The 19,580-nt window shown below is 41.0% G+C and overlaps 1 protein-coding gene and 1 pseudogene across 2 annotated transcripts in view; one reads left to right on the plus strand and one right to left on the minus strand.

Annotated features, from left to right (window-relative positions):
* Nucleotides 1–19,580, plus strand: part of ENO4 (enolase 4) — a 34,818-nt gene that overhangs the window by 6,698 nt on the left and 8,540 nt on the right. For both annotated transcript variants that reach the window (XM_032281771.1, XM_032281772.1), the window contains 7 exons: nucleotides 1,923–2,071; nucleotides 3,710–3,879; nucleotides 3,975–4,106; nucleotides 5,597–5,650; nucleotides 11,579–11,635; nucleotides 14,755–14,922; nucleotides 17,528–17,653. In XM_032281771.1, the coding sequence (XP_032137662.1) occupies nucleotides 1,923–2,071; nucleotides 3,710–3,879; nucleotides 3,975–4,106; nucleotides 5,597–5,650; nucleotides 11,579–11,635; nucleotides 14,755–14,922; nucleotides 17,528–17,653 (856 nt within the window). The remainder of the gene's footprint in view (nucleotides 1–1,922; nucleotides 2,072–3,709; nucleotides 3,880–3,974; nucleotides 4,107–5,596; nucleotides 5,651–11,578; nucleotides 11,636–14,754; nucleotides 14,923–17,527; nucleotides 17,654–19,580) is intronic.
* On the minus strand, nucleotides 1,551–1,682 carry LOC116554224 (annotated as a pseudogene).

The raw sequence follows: 19,580 nt of genomic DNA on the forward strand, positions 1-19,580 counted from the left end.
TTGTGTAATGCTACATAGGGCTTTTTGGTCTCTTTCCATGTATAGAGCTTTCTTAAGACTTCGTAAAAAGTTTCTCAGGAAAAGAATCAGATTATGAATCCAGAGGATGCCCTTTTCCTCTCTCCACCCCATCGCATGCTACCTGTGAGCTTCTCATAACCTTTTATTTAGTCACAACAGCTGACACTTACATTCTGTCCTCCAGCCACAACTGAGTCTTTCATGCTTTGCCCATAGATTGACTCTAAAATGCTAAGGAGGAAGCATTTACAAGGGCTATTGAAATGTTCTTCATTGCCCAACTAAGTAATAGGTTAGAATCATTTTTCCGTTTTTGCAGGTCCAATGCCACAGCCCCTTGGCCAATATCAGGTCAATTGGATTCCCTTTCCTTAAGCTTTATCCCTTACTTAATTGTGTACAACATTTTAGTTTGCTTCAAAGTAAGATAATGACCTTTGTAAAATAAACTGTTTTCTTCTCTTTTTTCTTTTTTTCTTTTTTTTTTTTTTTTTGAGATAAAATCTTCCTCTGTCACCCAGGCTGGAGTGCAGTGGCATGATCTTGGCTCACCACCGTCTTTGCCTTCAAGGTTCAAGCAATTCTCCTGCCTCAGCCTCTGAGTAGCTGGGATTACAGGCACGCACCACTGTGCCCAGCTAATTTTTGTAATTTTAGTAGCGTCGGGTTTTCAGCATGTTGGTCAGGCTGGTCAAGAACTCCTGACCTTAAGTAATCCACCTGCCTCAACCTCCCAAAGGGATTACAGGTGTGAGTCACTGCACCCGGCCAAGAAATTTCTTTGCATAGGTTTTGGTTTTCTTGGAGTTTCTGAATGATATTCTTCTATTCCTTCTTTTTCTGTCTGCTGTCATTAGCAGAAAATGATAATCTGCTATTATCATTTTCTTAGTTTTTTTTTTTTTCCTCAAGCTCTCAGTCACATCTTATATTTTATTATTCTCCTTTTTTTCCTGGCATTTTCCCTCCCCAAACCACCCATCTGGACTGGTTCTTCTGTAGACCTTCTACAGAGATGCCATAAAGACTTAATTGTTCTCCTATTTCTGGATCCTACATTCTTTTATTTCATGATTTGCTGGATCATATCCTTTAAAAGTAAGGATGAGAAAGGGCATATGGGATGTAAATTTTCTTAGTTATTATATGTGTGGGAATACTGATACTTTGCCCCCATGGTTGATAGTTTAGCTGAGTATAGAATTCTCTGTTGAAATAAATTTCTCTCATACTTTAAAGGCATTGCCCCATTGGCATCTGGATTATTAATAAATCTGATGCAAATCTGATTCCTATGTCTTTGTTTTTTATTTGCATATTTTTTTGCCTACAGAAGTTTTTGCCTCTTCTTTTTATTCTGGGGTGCTGAAATTTTACATAAATGCATCTAAGTGGGATTTCCAAAAGTTTTTTTTAAATATTCATCCTAAGTGCCAAGAAAAAAAGAAAGGAAGTTCTCTATATTAATATGCTATATTTCACTCTGTTCTTGACACATTTGTTTCCTGATGGTCATTTATACAAAAATAAAATACTGTAACCCTTAATAAAATTACATCTTCAAGTTTTACTCTAAAAATGCAAACTCAGGGCTCAAATAATTTAAAAATGAGCATCTGAAATCTTTACACTTGATCTTAGCCAAAAGGCCGAGAAGCGATGACCTGAAATCTTTAAACATTTATTTCCATACCAAAATAAATTTCAGTTCTTGAACACAGTTTTATAACAACATTATTGTTGTTTTCTGGCCTTGAAAATTAAAGCTGATTTGTTCTTAAGTAGCTAAAAAGCAGAGTTATTTATTGAAATATATTGGGGTCAGCTCTAAAACATGACCAAAATCACAAAGTGATATTCCTAAATATCCCATTGTAAAGCCATATTTTCTTGCCATTTAGGAAATTCTTTGCAAGTAAAGTACAAGAAGATAAGGACAGAAAAGAATTGGAAAAGAGCCTGGAATACTCAACAGTGCTTATACCTCTACCTCCAGTTCCACCGCCACCACCTCCTCCACCTCCTACCAAAAAAAAGGGGCAAAAGCCAGGTTGGTTGGTGACTTACCATGTTGCATAACCCTTAGTAACAAATGTGTGAGGAAGAAAGGCTGAAGCTTGGACTGCCTTTCTGAGTCTCTGCCACAGACCCAGTTTGGCTTATGGCCAAATCCATCTTATGCCACATCCTCACTCAAAGATCTTGCCCCATCCAACTCTCCGTTTTTATTTCTAAAATAAAACAGTTTCTCACCCAAAGGTGAGAAATATTTTATTATTAACTAAGATACATTGAACAGTGCCTAGTCGGGTAGGGTGGGAGGAGATGGCATGGGAGACCTTTCACCTCCCTTCGAAATTTCCATTAGCTAATTAAAAAGCCACTCCACATCTTAGAGTTTTGATTCCTTTGATATGAACAACCAGCATTTTCTTAGCCCTATGTAAAATAGACATTTTCTTTACAAAACTATTTTAAAGCAAATAATAGAAATTATCACTTCAATTTGCCCTTGCTTCATGCCTTCCAACAGATTGCTAACCTCAGCCTCTGCAGAACATCATTCTGGAGCTGCTCTTAGTGTAGTAACAGGGTTTTGTATGTCTGCTGAACTAGAACATGCTCCTTAAGAGATGAATCATGTTTATTCCGCTTGCCATTGCTCGTATCTAGCATGAGGCCAGGCACGAACCAAACACCCAATTAATGCAGGTTCCACTGAGTAAGAAAGCAGTAGAACCAGGAAGGGACCAAAGAGACCAGGGAGACAGGCTATCTTATTTCATAGATCCAGATGCTGAGGCCCAGAGAGGTAAAGAGATTTGCCCAAGACAAAATAACTATTTTTAGCAATCTTCCCCTTGGGAGGGTGTGATGGCCACTACTTAGTTGTAAGTAGAGACCAACATGGATGTTCATTTGGTGGTTGCTTTTGACTGATTGAACCTGGAGCTTAAGAGAATGGAAGAAGTGGAGGGGACAGGTATTTGCTAAGCACTCATTAGGCATGAGGTGCTGAAATATCTCCACTGGGGGCCTGAAACACATCGGCAGCTGTGGAGGAAAGGACAAGAGGAACACTAGAGATGTGCAATGAACTCTGTCTGGACCTCACAAGACAGGGAGGCTGAGAACATATTATAGTGAAAGATAGGTAGAGAATCTGGGTCAATGTTTGGATCTGAAAGGCACTGCTACAGATCGTAAACAACACAGAACAAGGCATTGGTTTGGGGTTGGTGAGAAAGATATCAAGTTAGATATATGCATGAAGAGATGTTCAACAGAAAGTTAAGTATGCAGCAGCTATGGTGAAATATAGAAAAACAAATATTTGAAATGTAAAGACAGGTCAAATCCTCTCTCTACTTCTGTTACGTTAGGCAAGTCTTTTAACCTCTCTAAGCCCCAGTTAACATATATGTAAATGTAGAATAAAAATATCTACCTCATGTGATTGATGAAGGAATTAATATCAAATAGCCTAAAATGTCTTAAACAGGCAAAATCCATGGCTAATGATTATTTGAGAATCTTAAGCAAAATCAAACAGAAAACTTCTTGGGGGTTGAGGTAGAGCATCTGTTTTTCCCAGCCTCAGCTTTCATCCTTTCCTTTTCCTGGGCCATTCCATTTGTAAGTAAAGCATTTAGAAATACAGTCTTACTCTCAATATTTCTCCCTCCAGGGAGGAAGGATACTGCTACAGAAAAACCTATTGCACCTGCAGAACCTGTTGAACCTGTACTCAGTGGCAGTATGGCCATAGGCGCTGTGTCACTAGCTGTTGCCAAAACCTGTGGCATGCTGCTTAATAATCCTCTGTACTTAAATATTGCTCTATTGAAGCACAATCAGGTTAGTATCTATGAAGTTCCATTAAAAGGAGCCATGAGTATCTCAATATAGATGAACCCTCTTTCTCATTTTCCCTTGTTTCCCCCCTATTTCAGGAACAGCCAACAATGCTATCTATGCCTTTGCTGATGGTATCGCTGGTCAGCTGTGGGAAGTCATCATCTGGGAAGCTAAATTTAATGAAAGAAGTGATATGTATACCCCATCCTGAATTAACAACCAAACAAGTACCTTACATTATCTCAAATTACCTTTTCTAAAAAAAAAAAAAAAATACTCCATTGTTGATGAACTTTTAGAGTAGCTCCCTTGTAACACCAAGGGAGAGGGAATTAAAGACAAAATAAGAAAAAAAATATTTTAGGAAGTCAGAGAAGTGGGAAAAAAGACCTCAGACAAAAGGGAGCGCATGTAGACCACCTTAGATGTCTGGTTTCATGACAGCATTGACTCAGGCTGGTGACTCACAGAGAAGCCATAGGTAAGAAACTGCAGACCTATAAGGTGCTGGAAGGTTATTTGGAGCACCTTTATTTACTCTGCACTGTGTCCTATGGCAGGAGCAAGTGAAAGCCAACACCTAGCAACCCACTCGGTTAAGTGGGTTAACAGGACTAGCAGATTGCCTGGAACCTATGAGGCTTTTAAGGCATATTCTTGGAGTGAATCAATCTCAAGTTGCATGTTCACCACTGAGAGGTGTGCTAGGGTCTATAGGGGTGCTCCTCAGTATCCTGAAAGAGTCAATATGCCTCTTTAAATCTTCATGATGACTAAAGGTTCATGATGTTTTCAAAAAAAAATACAGAAAGCTTTCCAATAAGTTGAATGATATTTTATCTAAGTTAGTGGAAATCAGTAAAAAAAAAAAATCGTTTTTTTTATGATTAATTATTTCTTAAATAATTATTGCCTTACAGTTTTCAATGGCAGACAACTAGGATTTATATCTGGCTTATCATCCTTTAGTTAGTATCTGTTGAGCTGTTTGTTTGTGTACCAGAACACGAGGAGTGCCATTCTTTATCAGGTCTTCGTATGCAGATCTCATCATCACAACACATATTTCTGCTTTTTAAGGGACAGTGGATTTATACTGATTCAGCCACTCTAATGCAGACTACCTTGGTGACATATGACATGTATTGTAAGAAAGTTGTCCAGGTTAGCCAAGCATGGTGGCTCATGCTTGTAATCCAGCATTTTGGGAGGACAAGACGGGAGGATCACCTGAGGTCAGGAGTTCGAGACCAGCCTGGCCAACATGGTGAAACCCTGTTTCTACTAAAAATACAAAAATTAGCTAAGCGTGGTGGTGCACACCTGTAGTCCCAGCCACTTGGAGACAGAGGCAGGAGAATTGGTTGAACCCAGGAAGTGGAGATTGCAGTAAGCTGAGATCGCACCACTGTGCGCTGCAGCCTGGGCAACAGAGTGAGACTGTCTCAAAAAAAAAAAAAAAAAAAAAAGAAGAAGAAGAAGAAGAAGAAGGGTGAAGAGAGGCAACTGAGGGAGAAGAGCCTCTCATTCACATTCAACCCAATGAAAACTGGGGCTGAAGATTAACATTTAATCTACTGATTTTGTAGAGCACACCATCCACTAATCAGGGACTCCTCAAATACTCTGAGTTAGAAATAGCCACATGTGTTTTAAGTTTTTATACTTAAATGTTATAGCCTGCAACTGTGGAAAATCATGTTTATTCTGCTTACAGGGTATTGAGATGCTTATGGAAATTCAGAAACATATCAACAAAATTATTGAAATGGTATGTAAAGAGATTCTATGGTATCTAGTTACTGACACTTAGACACCTTCTAGCATCCTATTTGTAGTTAATTTGGAATTAAATCAATTGTGGTTGATACGGAGAATGTATTTATTGTCTTTGGGCTTCCCACATGAACCAAGTACATGCATCTCCTCAGTGGCTGTGGGTCCTGTCTCTAATGCTACTTAACAATCTCATTTCGATGTCTGAGGCAATTGGCTCTGCATCCCTTAGGATTTACTAAGAAAGAAAGGATGTGGCCCCCAGGACATGAGAGGAATCTGGATGGAATGAAGGCACAGACTCTTGTGCCTGCATTAGATTCCTGGTGTGGAGCAAACAGGGGCCCCTCGCAGAGCACCCCTCTTGGGGACAGTCACAGAGGCAGACGTTTGAGTCACCAGTTGCCCCAATATGTTCTAAATAGGACAATGCCAGTGATATGGCAGGGTTGAGGCTAGGAGAGGAACCAAATCCTTGTCTGTGGGGGTTTGCACACACACTTTTATTTTGGAATATTACATTTACAGAAAATTTGCAAAGATAGTACAGAGAATTCCTGAATACCCCTCACCCAGTTTCCCCCAATGTGAATAATACATTACATGGTACATCTGTCAAAACTAAGAAACCAAAATTGTATACTACTGATAACTAACTCCACACTTGATTCAACTTTCACTGATTTTTCCACTAATGTCCTTTTTCTGTTCTAGGATCCAATCCAGGATCCCACACTGTATTTAGCCTGAGGCTTTTAAGTTGCATGATTAGGAAGCGGTAGGCTGAGGACCCAGTAGGATGGGGTTGGGATACAATAGCAATGTAACATGGAGGAATTCTGGTTCTATCTCTCACCAGCACAGAGTATGACCACAGGCAGGGGGCACAGACCCCTCCCCTGCTTTGATGGGGGCTGGCTGGCTAGGGCCCAATCCCTGCAGTTGATCAGAATTACTTCAAGCAATTCCAGGCTGGAGCCGGTTTCCATGGTGCTTTTCAGGAGACCAGCTTCTTTTCTGGGTGACCAGTCTGTAGAGACTCAGACGTGGACAAGTTAGCCCTGACATTGCACTCTGCTTTGCCATTTATAACTCTGTGACCTTGGGCCAATTCCATAGTCTCTCTGCCTCAGGTTCCTCTTTATAAAATGAGTACACAAGTCATGAGGGTGACTGTGAGGAGTAAAGGAGTTTAACATGAAACATGCTGCATCAGGAGCCAGCGCCACAGGAGCCACACCTGGCGTTGATTACGTCAGAGCAGGTGAAGGAAACCCAGAATGCTCAGGATATTTGAGCATTCTATAATTCATCCTTCTAAATTTATTTTTAAAGTTTTACAGCTGGGCACAGTGGCTCACGCCTGTAATCCCAACACTTTGGGAGGCCGAGGCGGGTGGATTACCTGAGGTCAGGAATTTGACACCAGCCTGGCCAACATGGTAAAACCCCATCTCTACTAAAAATACCAAAAAAAAAAAAAAATTACCCAAGCGTTGTGGCAGGCATCTGTGATCCCAGCTACTCAGGAGGCTGAGGCAGGAGAATTGCCTGAACCCAGAAGGTGGAGGTTGCAGTCAGCCAAGATCATGCCATTGCACTCCAGCTTGGGCAATAAGAATGAAACTCCATCTCAAAAAAAAAAAAAAAAAATTCTTGAATTCTAAAATCTTTCCTGACATTTTGTCTTTTAAATGTTTCATTTACTTCTTGATTACACAAGTAGCTCATGAATGTTCTTGTGAAAATTCAAATACTGATAGAGCTACCAGCCCACAACAGCCTCCTACAGACTACCACCCTCAGTACAGTCCCTTCTCTAGAGATAACCACCATAAAAAATTGAGTGTGGCCTTCCAGCCTTTTAAAAAATATTGATAGGCCAGGCGCAGTGGCTCATGCCTGTAATCCCAGCACTTTGGGAGGTTGAGGTGGGCAGATCACCTGAGGTCAGGACTTCAACACCAGCCTGGCAAACATGGCCAAACCCCATCTCTACTAAAAATACAAAAATTAGTCGGATGTGGTGGTGCATGTCTGTAATCCCAGCTACCCAGAAGGCTGAGGCAGGAGAATCACTTGAACCTGGAAGGTGGAGGTTGCAGTGAGTCGAGATCACACCATTGTACTCCAGGCTGGGTGACAGAGTGAAATTTCGTCTTGGAAAACAAACAAAAAAGATAGATAAATACACAACAGAGAACAGTGTTTAAAGTAATACAAAAATTATGCACAAATCATTCTGCAAATTGCTTTACTTCTTTACCCTTTTTATTGAGGTGTTGATCTTTTATTGATATCTCAGAATTCCTTATATAATAAGGGATTTAATTCTTTATATAGGATTTATATATGCGTGGTTCTTTTTGGGGTTTTTTTGTTTGTTTTTTAGATGGAGTCTGGCTCTGTTGCTCAGGCTGGAGTGCAGTAGTACAATCTCGGCTCACTGTAACCTCCAATTCCCAGGTTCAGCGATTGTCTGCCTCTCAGCTTCCTGAGTAGCTGAGATCACAGGTGCCTGCCACCACGCCCAGCTAATTTTTGTATTTTTAGTAGAGACGGGGTTTCACCAGTTGGCCAGGCTGGTCTCGAACTCCTGACCTCATGATCTGCCCATCTCAGCCTCCCAAAGTGCTGGAATTACAAGCATGAGCCACCGTACCCAGCCAATTCTTTATATATGTTAGACCTATTTTCCTGTATCATGTTGCCTGCCTTTAAACTGTATGATACAGAGTCAGGTTGATTTTTTAAATTTTTTGATGAAGTGAAATGTAGCAATCTGTTCTTTTAAGGCAGTGACTCACAACCAGCAGTGATTTTGTCCAGGGCAAGTCTGGAGACATTTTTAGTGGCCTTGGCTTAGAAGGAGGGTTGTGACAGCATTTTGCAAGCAGGGATCAGAGCTGCTGCTGAGAGTCCTGCAGTGTACAGGGCAGCCCCCACAGCAGGTAATCCGGCCCCAAGTGTCAGCAGTGCCAAGGCTGAGGAGGCCTGCTTTAAGGCTGTTACTTTCGTGTGCCTTGTTTCAGAAGGGGCTCCCTCTTCCTGCAATACTAACAATCCACAAGAATTTTTTTAAGTTTACTACGTACCATCCTGAAGGCTTTAATACTTTAACTAGTTCAATCTGTGTAACTGTATAGGTAGGTACTATTATTACCCCTTTTATATAGATTAAGAAACTTGGGCCCAGCTCTTACCCAAGACCCCACAGGTAGGTTAGGTGGCCAAGCTGGGATCAAACTCAGGAAGTCTGCCCAGAATCTATGATCTTGATCATAAGCTAAACTGCTCCCAAATCACAGAATGTGTTTTCTTTGAACACTTTTATAGTTTCAAGGATTTATGTATATCTTAACTTCATCTGGCTTTTATATCAATAGTGTGAAGCAGGGATCACATTCCTGTTGACTTTTCACATGGTGTTACATGTTTGGAAGCTGCAGTGGGATTCTTAGTAATAGTGCCAACTAGTTCATTCATGTTTGAAGAAAAGGCAGTAAAGCACTTGAAGTTCAGATATCAAAAGCCATAACTAGGCTGTCAAAGTCACAAAGTTTAAGTTGTTAAAGTCAGTTAAAGTCATTAAATGTAGTAGAAAGAGCATAATCTTTGAAGCAAACGGATTTGGTTTCTATTTTGGCTCTGCACTTATTAGCTGCCACCATGAGCATCTTACATATCCTGCCAATGCATTGGTTTCCTCATCTGTACAATTTTTAAATGCCTGCCTTGGCCGGGTGTGGCAGCACATGGCTATAATCCCTGCACTTTTGGGAGGCTGAGGTGGAGAGGTCAGAAGTTCAAGGCCAGCCTAGGCAACATAGCAAGACCTTGTCTCCACAAAAAAATTTAAAAAAAGAAAATTAGTCCAGTATAGCAGCATGTGTCTGTGGTCCCATGACATTGGGAGGCTGAGGTAGGAAGATCGCTTGAGCCCTGGAATTTGAGGCTGCAGGAACCTTTGATCAGGCTACTTCACTCCAGACTGGGTGACAGAGGGAGATCCTGTCCCACTTAAAAAAAAAAAAAAATACAAGCCTGCCTTGAAAGAACTGGAAGTAATGTATGGGAGGAACCCTGAATTGATGGGCTCCTAATAAAGGGTGCCTTTTTATAGCATAGTAATTGACTATAGAAAGATGTTTAATCCTTCCCGGTGATTACATTGATAACAGATCATTCCTAACATTACCCCAATTCTTCTATGAAATCTTAATTTAAATCTATTTTGAGAAAAAAATGCTGAAGAAATGGTACATTTTCTCCTGCAGGCACCAACCCAAAGATGTCTGTAGATAACCTTAGCGAAAGCCATGGTCTTTAGTTTTAAAACAGGAGATGATAGGAGTGGAGCCAGGATTGATCACCATGCTTTGTTTTAGTAATAAAGTGATAGTTCCTGATGACATCATTTGGCGGGTAGCATAGATTAGCAAATTACATCATGCCAGATTTATTTTGGCATAACTGACTCTCCCTAGGAACTTCTGAGTAGACTAATTTTTACTAATGAAAGATTATATTTGTTTCAGGTTTTAGCCATTTTTAAATCCACTTAGACTGAGAACAGCCATTCTAGAATACATTGCATATTTTATTATTAAAAATGTTGCCATCCTGGGCAACATAGTGAAACCTTGTCTCTACAAAAGTATTTACCAAGAAAAAAAAAATTAGCCAGGCATGGCGGCACACACCTGTCATCCCAGTTAGTCAGGAGTACGAGGAAGGAGGATTGTTTAAGCTCAGGAGGTCGAGGCTGTAGTGAGACATGATTGTGCCCCTGCACCACTCTGGCCTGTGTGACAGAGTGGAGGCCCTGTCTTTAAAAAAAAAATGGGTGGGGGTGGGGCTGCAGATTTTGACTTCCATTATTTAACAGCTTATTCTTATTAAGGTAGAGAGAAAGATGTTACAGGTTATTTTTTCCCCTGGTTATTTTCTGCTGTTGCAAGGCCCTATGCTAGGGGCAAAAGGGGATAAAAACATACTTCCTGTCCTCAGGCAGTTTAAAAGTCTCAATGAGGGAGCATAAAAACCATGAGAAATCCAATAATAATGCAAACCAAGACTGTTCTTCAATGTTCGTCATCCTGAATTGGTGTCAGTAATCACTGAGCTCTTCACCTGACCATGTGATGACATGACTTGCCTTTGCCCTTCCGTTCAGGGTCACTGTATGTGCATAGACTTGAGTGGGAACCATACCGATGCTTGACAGTCACGCCCCAGCTTACAAAGCCAGTACATGCTGAGCACAAAAGTGTATCCTTTAAAAGATTAGATCCTTGCAATAATATGCATCCAATACCCCAAATGTGGGAATGCTCCTTGGGGAATTACCTTTGCTTTTAACCTCATGATACTACACCCACCAGATTCACCAGATTTAATGACCTTTGGCTGTTTTAAATCAAAGTCAAAACCACCCTGCAGGAGAAAGCGTTTGCACCCTGAGAATATTGGGCCTGTAAAAGCAAATCCCACAGTGGTGTTAAGTTTTAAGCGCAAGGTGGGGACTTTGTATCCTCCTGCAGAAAAAGGGTGCCTGTACATAGAGGGAGTACATGATATATGTGTGAATAACACATTATTTATAGGCATAGAAATGCATGAATCTGTATACACACCCCATATATGTGACTGGGGGCAGAGGGTAAGGATGAACTAAAGGAAACACATTCCTGAATTTGCAAAATAATTGGTGGCATATAAAAGTAGGAAGTGGCTGGAATCATCCCTATGTGCATGAGTACGTGTGTGTGTGTGTGTGTGTGTGAGAGAGAGAGAGAGAGAGAGAGAGAGAGAGAGAGAGAGATCCAGTGCAGCTGGTCAGGTATCAGAGCAGAGAGCTTTGCTTGCTGCCACAGCCTTGCTAAAAATTCCAGGTAATATATTTTTATCTTCCGCCCCACAGCCCTCTCCTCCAAAAGCAGAGACAAAAAAAGGGCATGATGGAAGCAAAAGAGGTCAAGTAAGTCTATTTATTGTTTACCATCCTTCCATATGACACTGTTTGTAGATTTCCTGCCCGTTTTATCTCCTTTAGTCACTTTTTGCTCCAAGACCAGGGCTGAGGCAAATGAAAACCATATAGTGATATTGCTCCAGGAGCACTAACCCTGGCACCCCCAGAGCTGCAGTATCATGCTGCCTCTGCCTTCCAACAACAGGCTGCCTGGCCATCTGGAATCTCACAGGGTTCAGAAGGATTTATGAGTAATAGGGTTACATTGGACCCTATAGGGGAAGTGTTTGTGAAGTTGAATCTCTCATAATTAGCTGAAAGGCACACAGGATGTTATACATTCTATTACTAACAAAGAGAAAAAGAAGCAGCACAAAAAGATGGTTATTCCTTCCATCTGGTCCCCAAAAGGCACTGAAGCATCATTTCTGACGAACCATTGCAGGAACTCCAGTTTTGCCAGGAGAGTGAGGCAAACAGTCCTCCTTGTCAAAGCTTGTTGTGCTCGCTTCAGGAGCCTTGGGAGACCAGCTGAACTTGATCTGTCAGTCACGCTGGTGATTGTGAGTGCTTTGATAGATGTATCTATTATACACCTAAACTTTCAACAATATAAATAGAACCACCAATAAGAACTTTGAAGAGCATGCAAATGGGTGAAGGTTGCTCACATCTACAGTATTTGATTTGCTCTGTGAGCGAACTATCCTTGCCTTACCCTGATGTTAGGTACTTGAGAGTCTGCTGAAGTCAAAAGAAGTGAGGCTAGGAAAGGAGAAGTCATGGCAAAGTTTAAAAAAAAATGAAATTGGGCCAAATGCCGTGGCTCCCACCTGTAATCCCAGCACTTTGGGAGGCTGAAGCGGGTGGATCATGAGGTCAGGAGTTCAAGACCTGGCCACGATGGTGAAACCCCGTCTCTACTAAAAATACAAAAATTAGCCAGTCATGGTGGGATAAAAACATACTTCTTGTCCTTAGGCAGTTTAAAAGTCTCAATGAGGGAGCATAAAAAACATGAGAAATCCAATAATAATGCAAACCGAGTATCTGGTATTACAGGCGCCTGCCTCCTGAGGCAGGAGAATCGCTTGAATCCAGAGGCAGAGGTGGCAGTGAGCTGAGATCGTGCCACTGCATTCTAGCCTGAATGACAGAGCAAGACTCCATCTCAAAAAAAAAAAAAAAAAGTTTTTCAAGATTGGGAGAGAGAAATGTGTGAACATGTCCAACAGTAAGCAAAATCCTGTCAACGGTTTGTATATGTTGGAATGAGCACAGCCTTCTAATATTAGGGCTTGCAAGAGGTGGAGATGGTAAACCAGCCATGAGTTCTCAGTGCCGTTCCTTCATTCCAGCAGGGGGTTCTCTGTGTTCTGGGAAACTTAGACCAACATCAGCCTTCCCTATGATCAGCTTTACTATTACTTTTTTTTTCCTGTTAGAAACAGGTCAGCACATAGATCCCAGGGAGGCCGTCACAGAATAATTAAGGGTATAGACTCTGTTGCTAAACTGCCTGCATTAAAATCTGGTCCAAGTTACTTAACTCTGTAGAATGGAGATCGGAATAATACCTGTGTTGAGGGGTTGATGTAAGGAGTAAATGTATTTACTTTATGTAATGTGCTTAGAACAGTACCTGGCATTTAGTAAGCACCAAGTGAGTGATGCTTTCATAGTTTAGAAGGCTCTCTAACAAAACTCAATTGATGGACAAAAATTTCCCCAACTATTCCTTTGTTTGCTAAATAGAAGTTTCCTCTCGTTGACATTAAAAATGTTTGATGGTTCTTATAATTAACTAGTGCTATCACCAGTCAAAACAATATTCATTCCCGGGTTCATGTTTGTCCTTGAGTTTGGCACACACACACATACACACACCTTACCTGAAGCCCTCAGATTCATTGATATTGCTTCAATTTATAATTGCATAGTGGCAGTTTATGGCAAAGGCACATCAAGCTGACTTTTCCATAGCTGTCTTTCCTTGGGGTTATGTGGGTTCCAAAATCATCTTCCACTAAAATCCATCCTCAGTATTGCATCTTCTTAGTGGAAGTCTTCAATTCTTTTAAAGTGACCAATGCCAGCTGGGCGTGGTGGCTCATGCCTGTAATTCCAGCGCTTTGGGAGGCCAAGAAGGGTGGATCATCTATGGTCAGGAGTTCGAGACTAGTCTGGCCAACATTGCAAAACCCCGTCTCTACTAAAAATTAGCTGGGCGTCGTGGCCAGTGCCTGTAATCCCAGCTATTCAGGAGGCTGAGGCAGGAGAATTGTTTGAACTCAGGAGGCAGAGGTTGCAGTGAGCCAAGATCGTGCCATTGCACTCCAACCAGAGCAACAAGAGCGAGACTCTGTCTCGATAAATAAATACATAAATAAAGAGGCCAACACCTGTAATCCCAGCACTTTGGGAGGTTGAGCCCAAGACTTCAAGACAAGCCTGAACAACATAGTGAGACTCTGTCTTTACAAAATGTCAAAAAATTAGCCAGATGTGGTGACACATGCCTGTAGTCTCGGTTTCTCAGGAGGCTGAGAAAGGAGGATGACTTGAACCTGGGGAAGTCGAGGCTGAAGAGCCATGTTCAAGCCACTGTACTCCAGTCTGGGTGACAGAGCAAGACACTGTCTCAAAACAAACAAATAAATAAAACTTTCCCTGAAGGAGTGTTACGCTTTCAACAGCTTCATTTGTCTAGGGGAAAACAGAACATAGGAAAGCACAGGTTTGGAGGAAAAGGACTGGCAGAGGTAGATAGACAGGGTAGACATTTACAGGGAGTGCCTGGACCTTCACCAACCAGGTGGTTGTGACTCAGGCTAGCCCCATGTACAAGGAATGGCAGCGTCAATAAAGAGAGAACACAGACACACTGAAGAGAGAAAAGTGTGCTCTCAGGCCAAAGTTGGAAACCTTAGAAATAAGAAAATTACTCCAGATACCACAGGGGAATCATATGCCCTAAGTCATGTGAATCAATCCTAAGTAGGATTGAGAATCAAAGGACTGATCTTTGCAGATCTGTATCTGATCATAAAGCATCCCTAACACAGGAAGTGCCAAGAACCCTATTGTGCTATATTGATATGCATTGTTTTCTCTTGATCTTGCAGCAGCAGATCACTGGCAAGATGTCCCATCTTGGCTGTTTAACCATTAGCTGCGACACCATAGAACAGCCACTGGTTCTAATACAGGGAATCTGTGCAAACCTGGGGCTAGAACTGGGAACAAATCTGCATCTAGCTATCAACTGTGCTGGGCATGAGCTGATGGACTACGTAAGTTTCCACTCAGAACATTCACCTCCTATTGAGATCCATGGTTTTTAAACTAGAACTCAAAAAAAGAGCTTATCTGAGTATTTTCTAAACAGATCTTACTGTTTTTTATTAATATTGTGTGAAGGATCCAAATGTAAATGGAACTGAGAAAACCAAATTAGCTAATGACCACAGAGTAACATAACCATGACATTTAAAAAATAGAAAATGTCATTATTATATTTAGGAATTCTACAATAAAGATGAGTAAAGTGGGTTGCTTACATTTCAATCCTGAAAGCTACTGAAAAACAATTGAACAAATTGCATTGGTTGGTAAAGGCTGAATTTGTCGAGCCTAAAAAGTGGATGAGTTGTAACTTATGACTTGATAGGCCCTCCCAGACACGTGGTTCTTAGAATTTATGCTGTGGCTTTTTAAATATAAAAATATTTCCAAGTTTGAAGTTTATGAATATGTTTTTGTCCAACTAAACATATCATAGTGTTATCCACAGACTGGGTCAGGAGGACAGAGCTTTAGTGATGTGATGAGACTTCACCTGGGGACCACCCACCTGAAGAGAAAGATTCTAAAAAGAGAGTGGAAAACAGGTTCATTAAAAAACACTCTAGTCATCACTTCCTCAGGGTACTACAACAGCAATTTACCTTTAAACTTGGGAAACTGGTATGTTAAGAAACTTAGCAGTTTTCTGTCTTACACATATACTTCCTGATGTGGTTTAGCTATGCCCACACCCAAATTGCATCTTGATTTGTAGCTCCCATAATTCCCATGTGTCATGGAAGGTAACTGAATCATGGGGGTGGGTCTTCCCATGCAATTCTCGTGATAGTGATTAAGTCTCACTAGATCTGATGGTTTTATAAAGGGGAGTTCCTCTGCACATGCTCTCTTGCCTGCTGCCATGTAAGAGATAACTTTCTCCTCCTTTACCTTCCACCATGATTGTGAAGTCTCTCTAGCCATGTGGAACTGTAAGTCAATTAAACCTCTTTCCTTCATAAATTACCCAATCTCAGGTATGTCTTTATTAGCAGAATGATAAAGAACTAACATACTTCCCAATTTTAAATACACAAAAATGCTGAGTCTATGTTTTATGAAATGCCCAGCATATTGTCAAGCATTTATGGTGACTTGGTAATTTTTGTCAAATTCAGGAGGCATGACCAAATAGGATTCTGCTTTAACTGTGATTTTAACTTTACAAAGGAAATTTTGAATACTATATAAGAACCCTAAATTTTGGCTGACTTCTAAAAGTTCTTTTACTTTTCAAAAGAAACTAAGCACATAAAAGAATGTTTAATTTCCTATTCTTCACATAATGATTGGTTCCTAGGCATACCATTAAGAAAAATAATTGCATGGGCCGGGCGCGGTGGCTCACGCCTGTAATCCCAGCACTTTGGGAGGCCGAGGCGGGTGGATCACGAGGTCAAGAGATCGAGACCATCCTGGTCAACATGGTGAAACCCCGTCTCTACTAAAAATACAAAAATTCAGCTGGGCATGGTGGCGTGTGCCTGTAATCCCAGCTACTCAGGAGGCTGAGGCAGGAGAATTGCCTGAACCCAGGAGGTGGAGGTTGCAGTGAGCCGAGATCGCGCCATTGCACTCCAGTCTGGGTAACAAGAGCGAAACTCCGTCTCAAAAAAAAAAAAAAAAAAAAAAAAAAAGAAAGAAAAATAATTGCATGTTTTCATCAGCAATGTATACCAGGAACTATGAATATACTGACTGCTAGTGCTAACTAGAATGGGTATTTATTGTTTATATTCTGTAAAATGTATTAGCTTGATATCAGATAATTCTTACAATATTGTTGGTTCAAAATCATTAGCGTTTCTTCACTGACAAGATAGGGTTTTTAAAGCTTTACGTTATAGAAGTTAAAAGTTCTTGCTGCTTTTGAAGGTGAAAAAAGTATAAAATTCCTTCAGTTATGGTCTTCTTAGGAACCTGCTTAATTCCAATAGAATCCATTCTATTAGCAGCAGCAGCAGGAAGGCATTAGCAAACCAAACAGCCACCCTGATCCATTCCACCTCCCTCCCCTTGCCAAAATTTCCCAGGTGCCTGCTACCTAAGAAAGAAATACCTCACATAAGTCACATTACTTTTCACACTGGTTGTTAGTATATCAAAAGCCTAGCCTTGCTCTCTAACTTTAGAATATTTACACTAAAGGAAACAAGTTATGAGCTGAAAGATAGTAGGGTCTAGTGAGTGAGCAAGTTGGCATTGCTATTCTGCTTGTTTTGCCAACTATTGTCCATCTACCCAGGCAGCCAGGTCTAACAGATTATTCCCCTCCTACTCTGTACCCATTGGTGTTTTGTGTAGGAGGCTCCATCTGAAGTCTGTGGGAAGAGCCCTAGAGGGCATCAAAAGGAATGGTGACTTGATTTCCCAGGTTAATAATTGAGATATTTAAAGTAGAATACACAGATTTCTCAGGTCACTGTGCCCTGAAAATAACCTGTTTACAACCTCTTAATATAAAATGAACAAAAAGGAATCTGAACCACATCTTTGGCATTTGATGAATTCTTCGTCTATCCCTTATTTTAATATTTTCCTGACACATATCAGAGTAAAGGAAAGTATGAAGTGATGATGGGCACATACAAAAATGCAGTGGAGATGGTTGACCTGTATGTGGATCTGATCAACAAGTACCCTTCAATTATTGCCTTAATTGATCCTTTCAGGAAGGAGGTAAGCAGGACTCATCTTCCATATTTTATAACATATTTTATATGCCGTAAGATAGGCAAGACTCACCTTTTACATTTTATAGCAAAACAGAGAATAAAATCTCATTCTTTTGGATCTCTGTCATTCAAAATGTGTTGTAATTTGGTCTGGGGCTGAGTTGCTTTATTTCAGCATTTATGAGAAAGGCACTTACTAAGCAAATGAATAGCAAAAACACAATTACCTAGGAGTATGCCTGTCTGGGGAATGAAACATGCTATTCGCAAGCCCTTCAGGAGTACCTGCGTATTTACAAGCAACCTCACTGATGGAAGCTGCCCTGCTGTGCCAGCTGGAGCTTCAATAGATTAATCATATATCATTTTCATGTGCTCAGGGAAACAGGACTTCTATAAGGCCAAATATTTTTCAACCTAAATCCAGTCACTATATATGCATACAAAGTAACAAAGCCATTTTTGTTGTTTTTTTTTTTGAGACAGAGTCTCACTCTGTCGCCCAGGCTGGAGTACAGTGGCACAATCTTAGCTCACTGCAACCTCTGCCTGCCAGGCTCAAGTGATTCTTCTGCCTCAGCCTCCCGAGTAGCTGGGACTATAGGTATGCACCACCACACCCAGCTAATTTTTGGTATTTTTAGTAGAGATGAGGTTTCACCATGTTGCCCAGGCTGGTCTGGAACATCAGAGCTCAGGTGATCCGCCCACCTTGTCCTCCCAAAGTGCAAGGATTACAGGCATAAACCACCGCCCCTGGCCTGTAAAGCCATATTTTTAAAGGGTTGGAGATAATGAGATTTCATGATCTATCCAAACTCATGCATTTGACAAGTTATGTGCCACAGAAGACTGTCTCTCCCCCTAACCAACTTAAACTCTAAAATACAAATTCTTGATTTTATAAATTTGAGAACCATCAGATAGATTGAACAGATACACTGAACAGTATCTTCTTTGAGATAACACAACTATTTCAATTTGGAGGACAATATAAAAAAAATGGTCCTCATTTTGAGTCCCAGGGTCTCAGTCCCATCCTCCCTTTCACAGCCTCCATTCCACACCGGCAGGCAAGAATGCACTGGCTAAGCTTAACTAGCCCTGTGATGACTGTCCTGAGGCTCAGGTCACTTTATTTTTTTCTGAGACTGGGTCTTGCTCTGTCATCCAGGCTGGAGTGCAGTGGCCCAATCACAGCTCACTGCTGGCTTGACCTCCCAGGCTCAAGCCATCTTCCCACCTCACCCTCTCAAGTAGCTGGGACTATCAGGCGCACCACCATACCCAGCTAATTTTTGTATTTTTTTGTAGAGATGGGGTCTCGCCACATTGTCCAGGCTGGTCTCACACTCCTGGACTCAAGCGATCCTCCTGCCTCAGCCTCCCACAGTGCTGGTATTACAGATGTGAGCCACTGCACCTGGCCTGGACCACAGCTTTTTTCATGCAATAGGATGAACCTGTGTGGTTTGTTCTAATGGGGTAAGTTGAAATCTGGTACAAAGGCTAGGATGACTTTGTGTGTGTATATGTGTGTGTACACACACACACACACACACACACACACACACACATATATATATATACACACAAACATGCATATATATGTATATAATTTTAAAGTAAGCATTTCATTTCATTTGGTGGTCTCACCAATAAAAATAAGGGTGTTGAGAAGGGCCTAGACCCCTTGCAGGCTTTCTTTTTCCATTTTCTGTTTACCAGAAATATCAAAAAAATCTATCCAGCCAATCTTTAGCAGCATTATAGACAACAGTGGATGGAAATAGCCTGGGTCTGAAGAACTCTACAGTCCACGTAAGAAATAGCATTTAGTGTATTGAAATTTTATTTACAAAACCTTTAAGTTCAAATGTGATCGCTTTTAGTTTCTGTTCCACAAAGCTTGTTGGTTTGTGTGGGTGTGG

The sequence above is a fragment of the Sapajus apella genome, unplaced genomic scaffold (genome assembly GCF_009761245.1).
Source record: "Sapajus apella isolate SASKATOON/1434 unplaced genomic scaffold, GSC_monkey_1.0 scaffold13, whole genome shotgun sequence".
In the NCBI taxonomy this organism is placed as follows: Eukaryota; Metazoa; Chordata; class Mammalia; order Primates; family Cebidae; genus Sapajus; species Sapajus apella.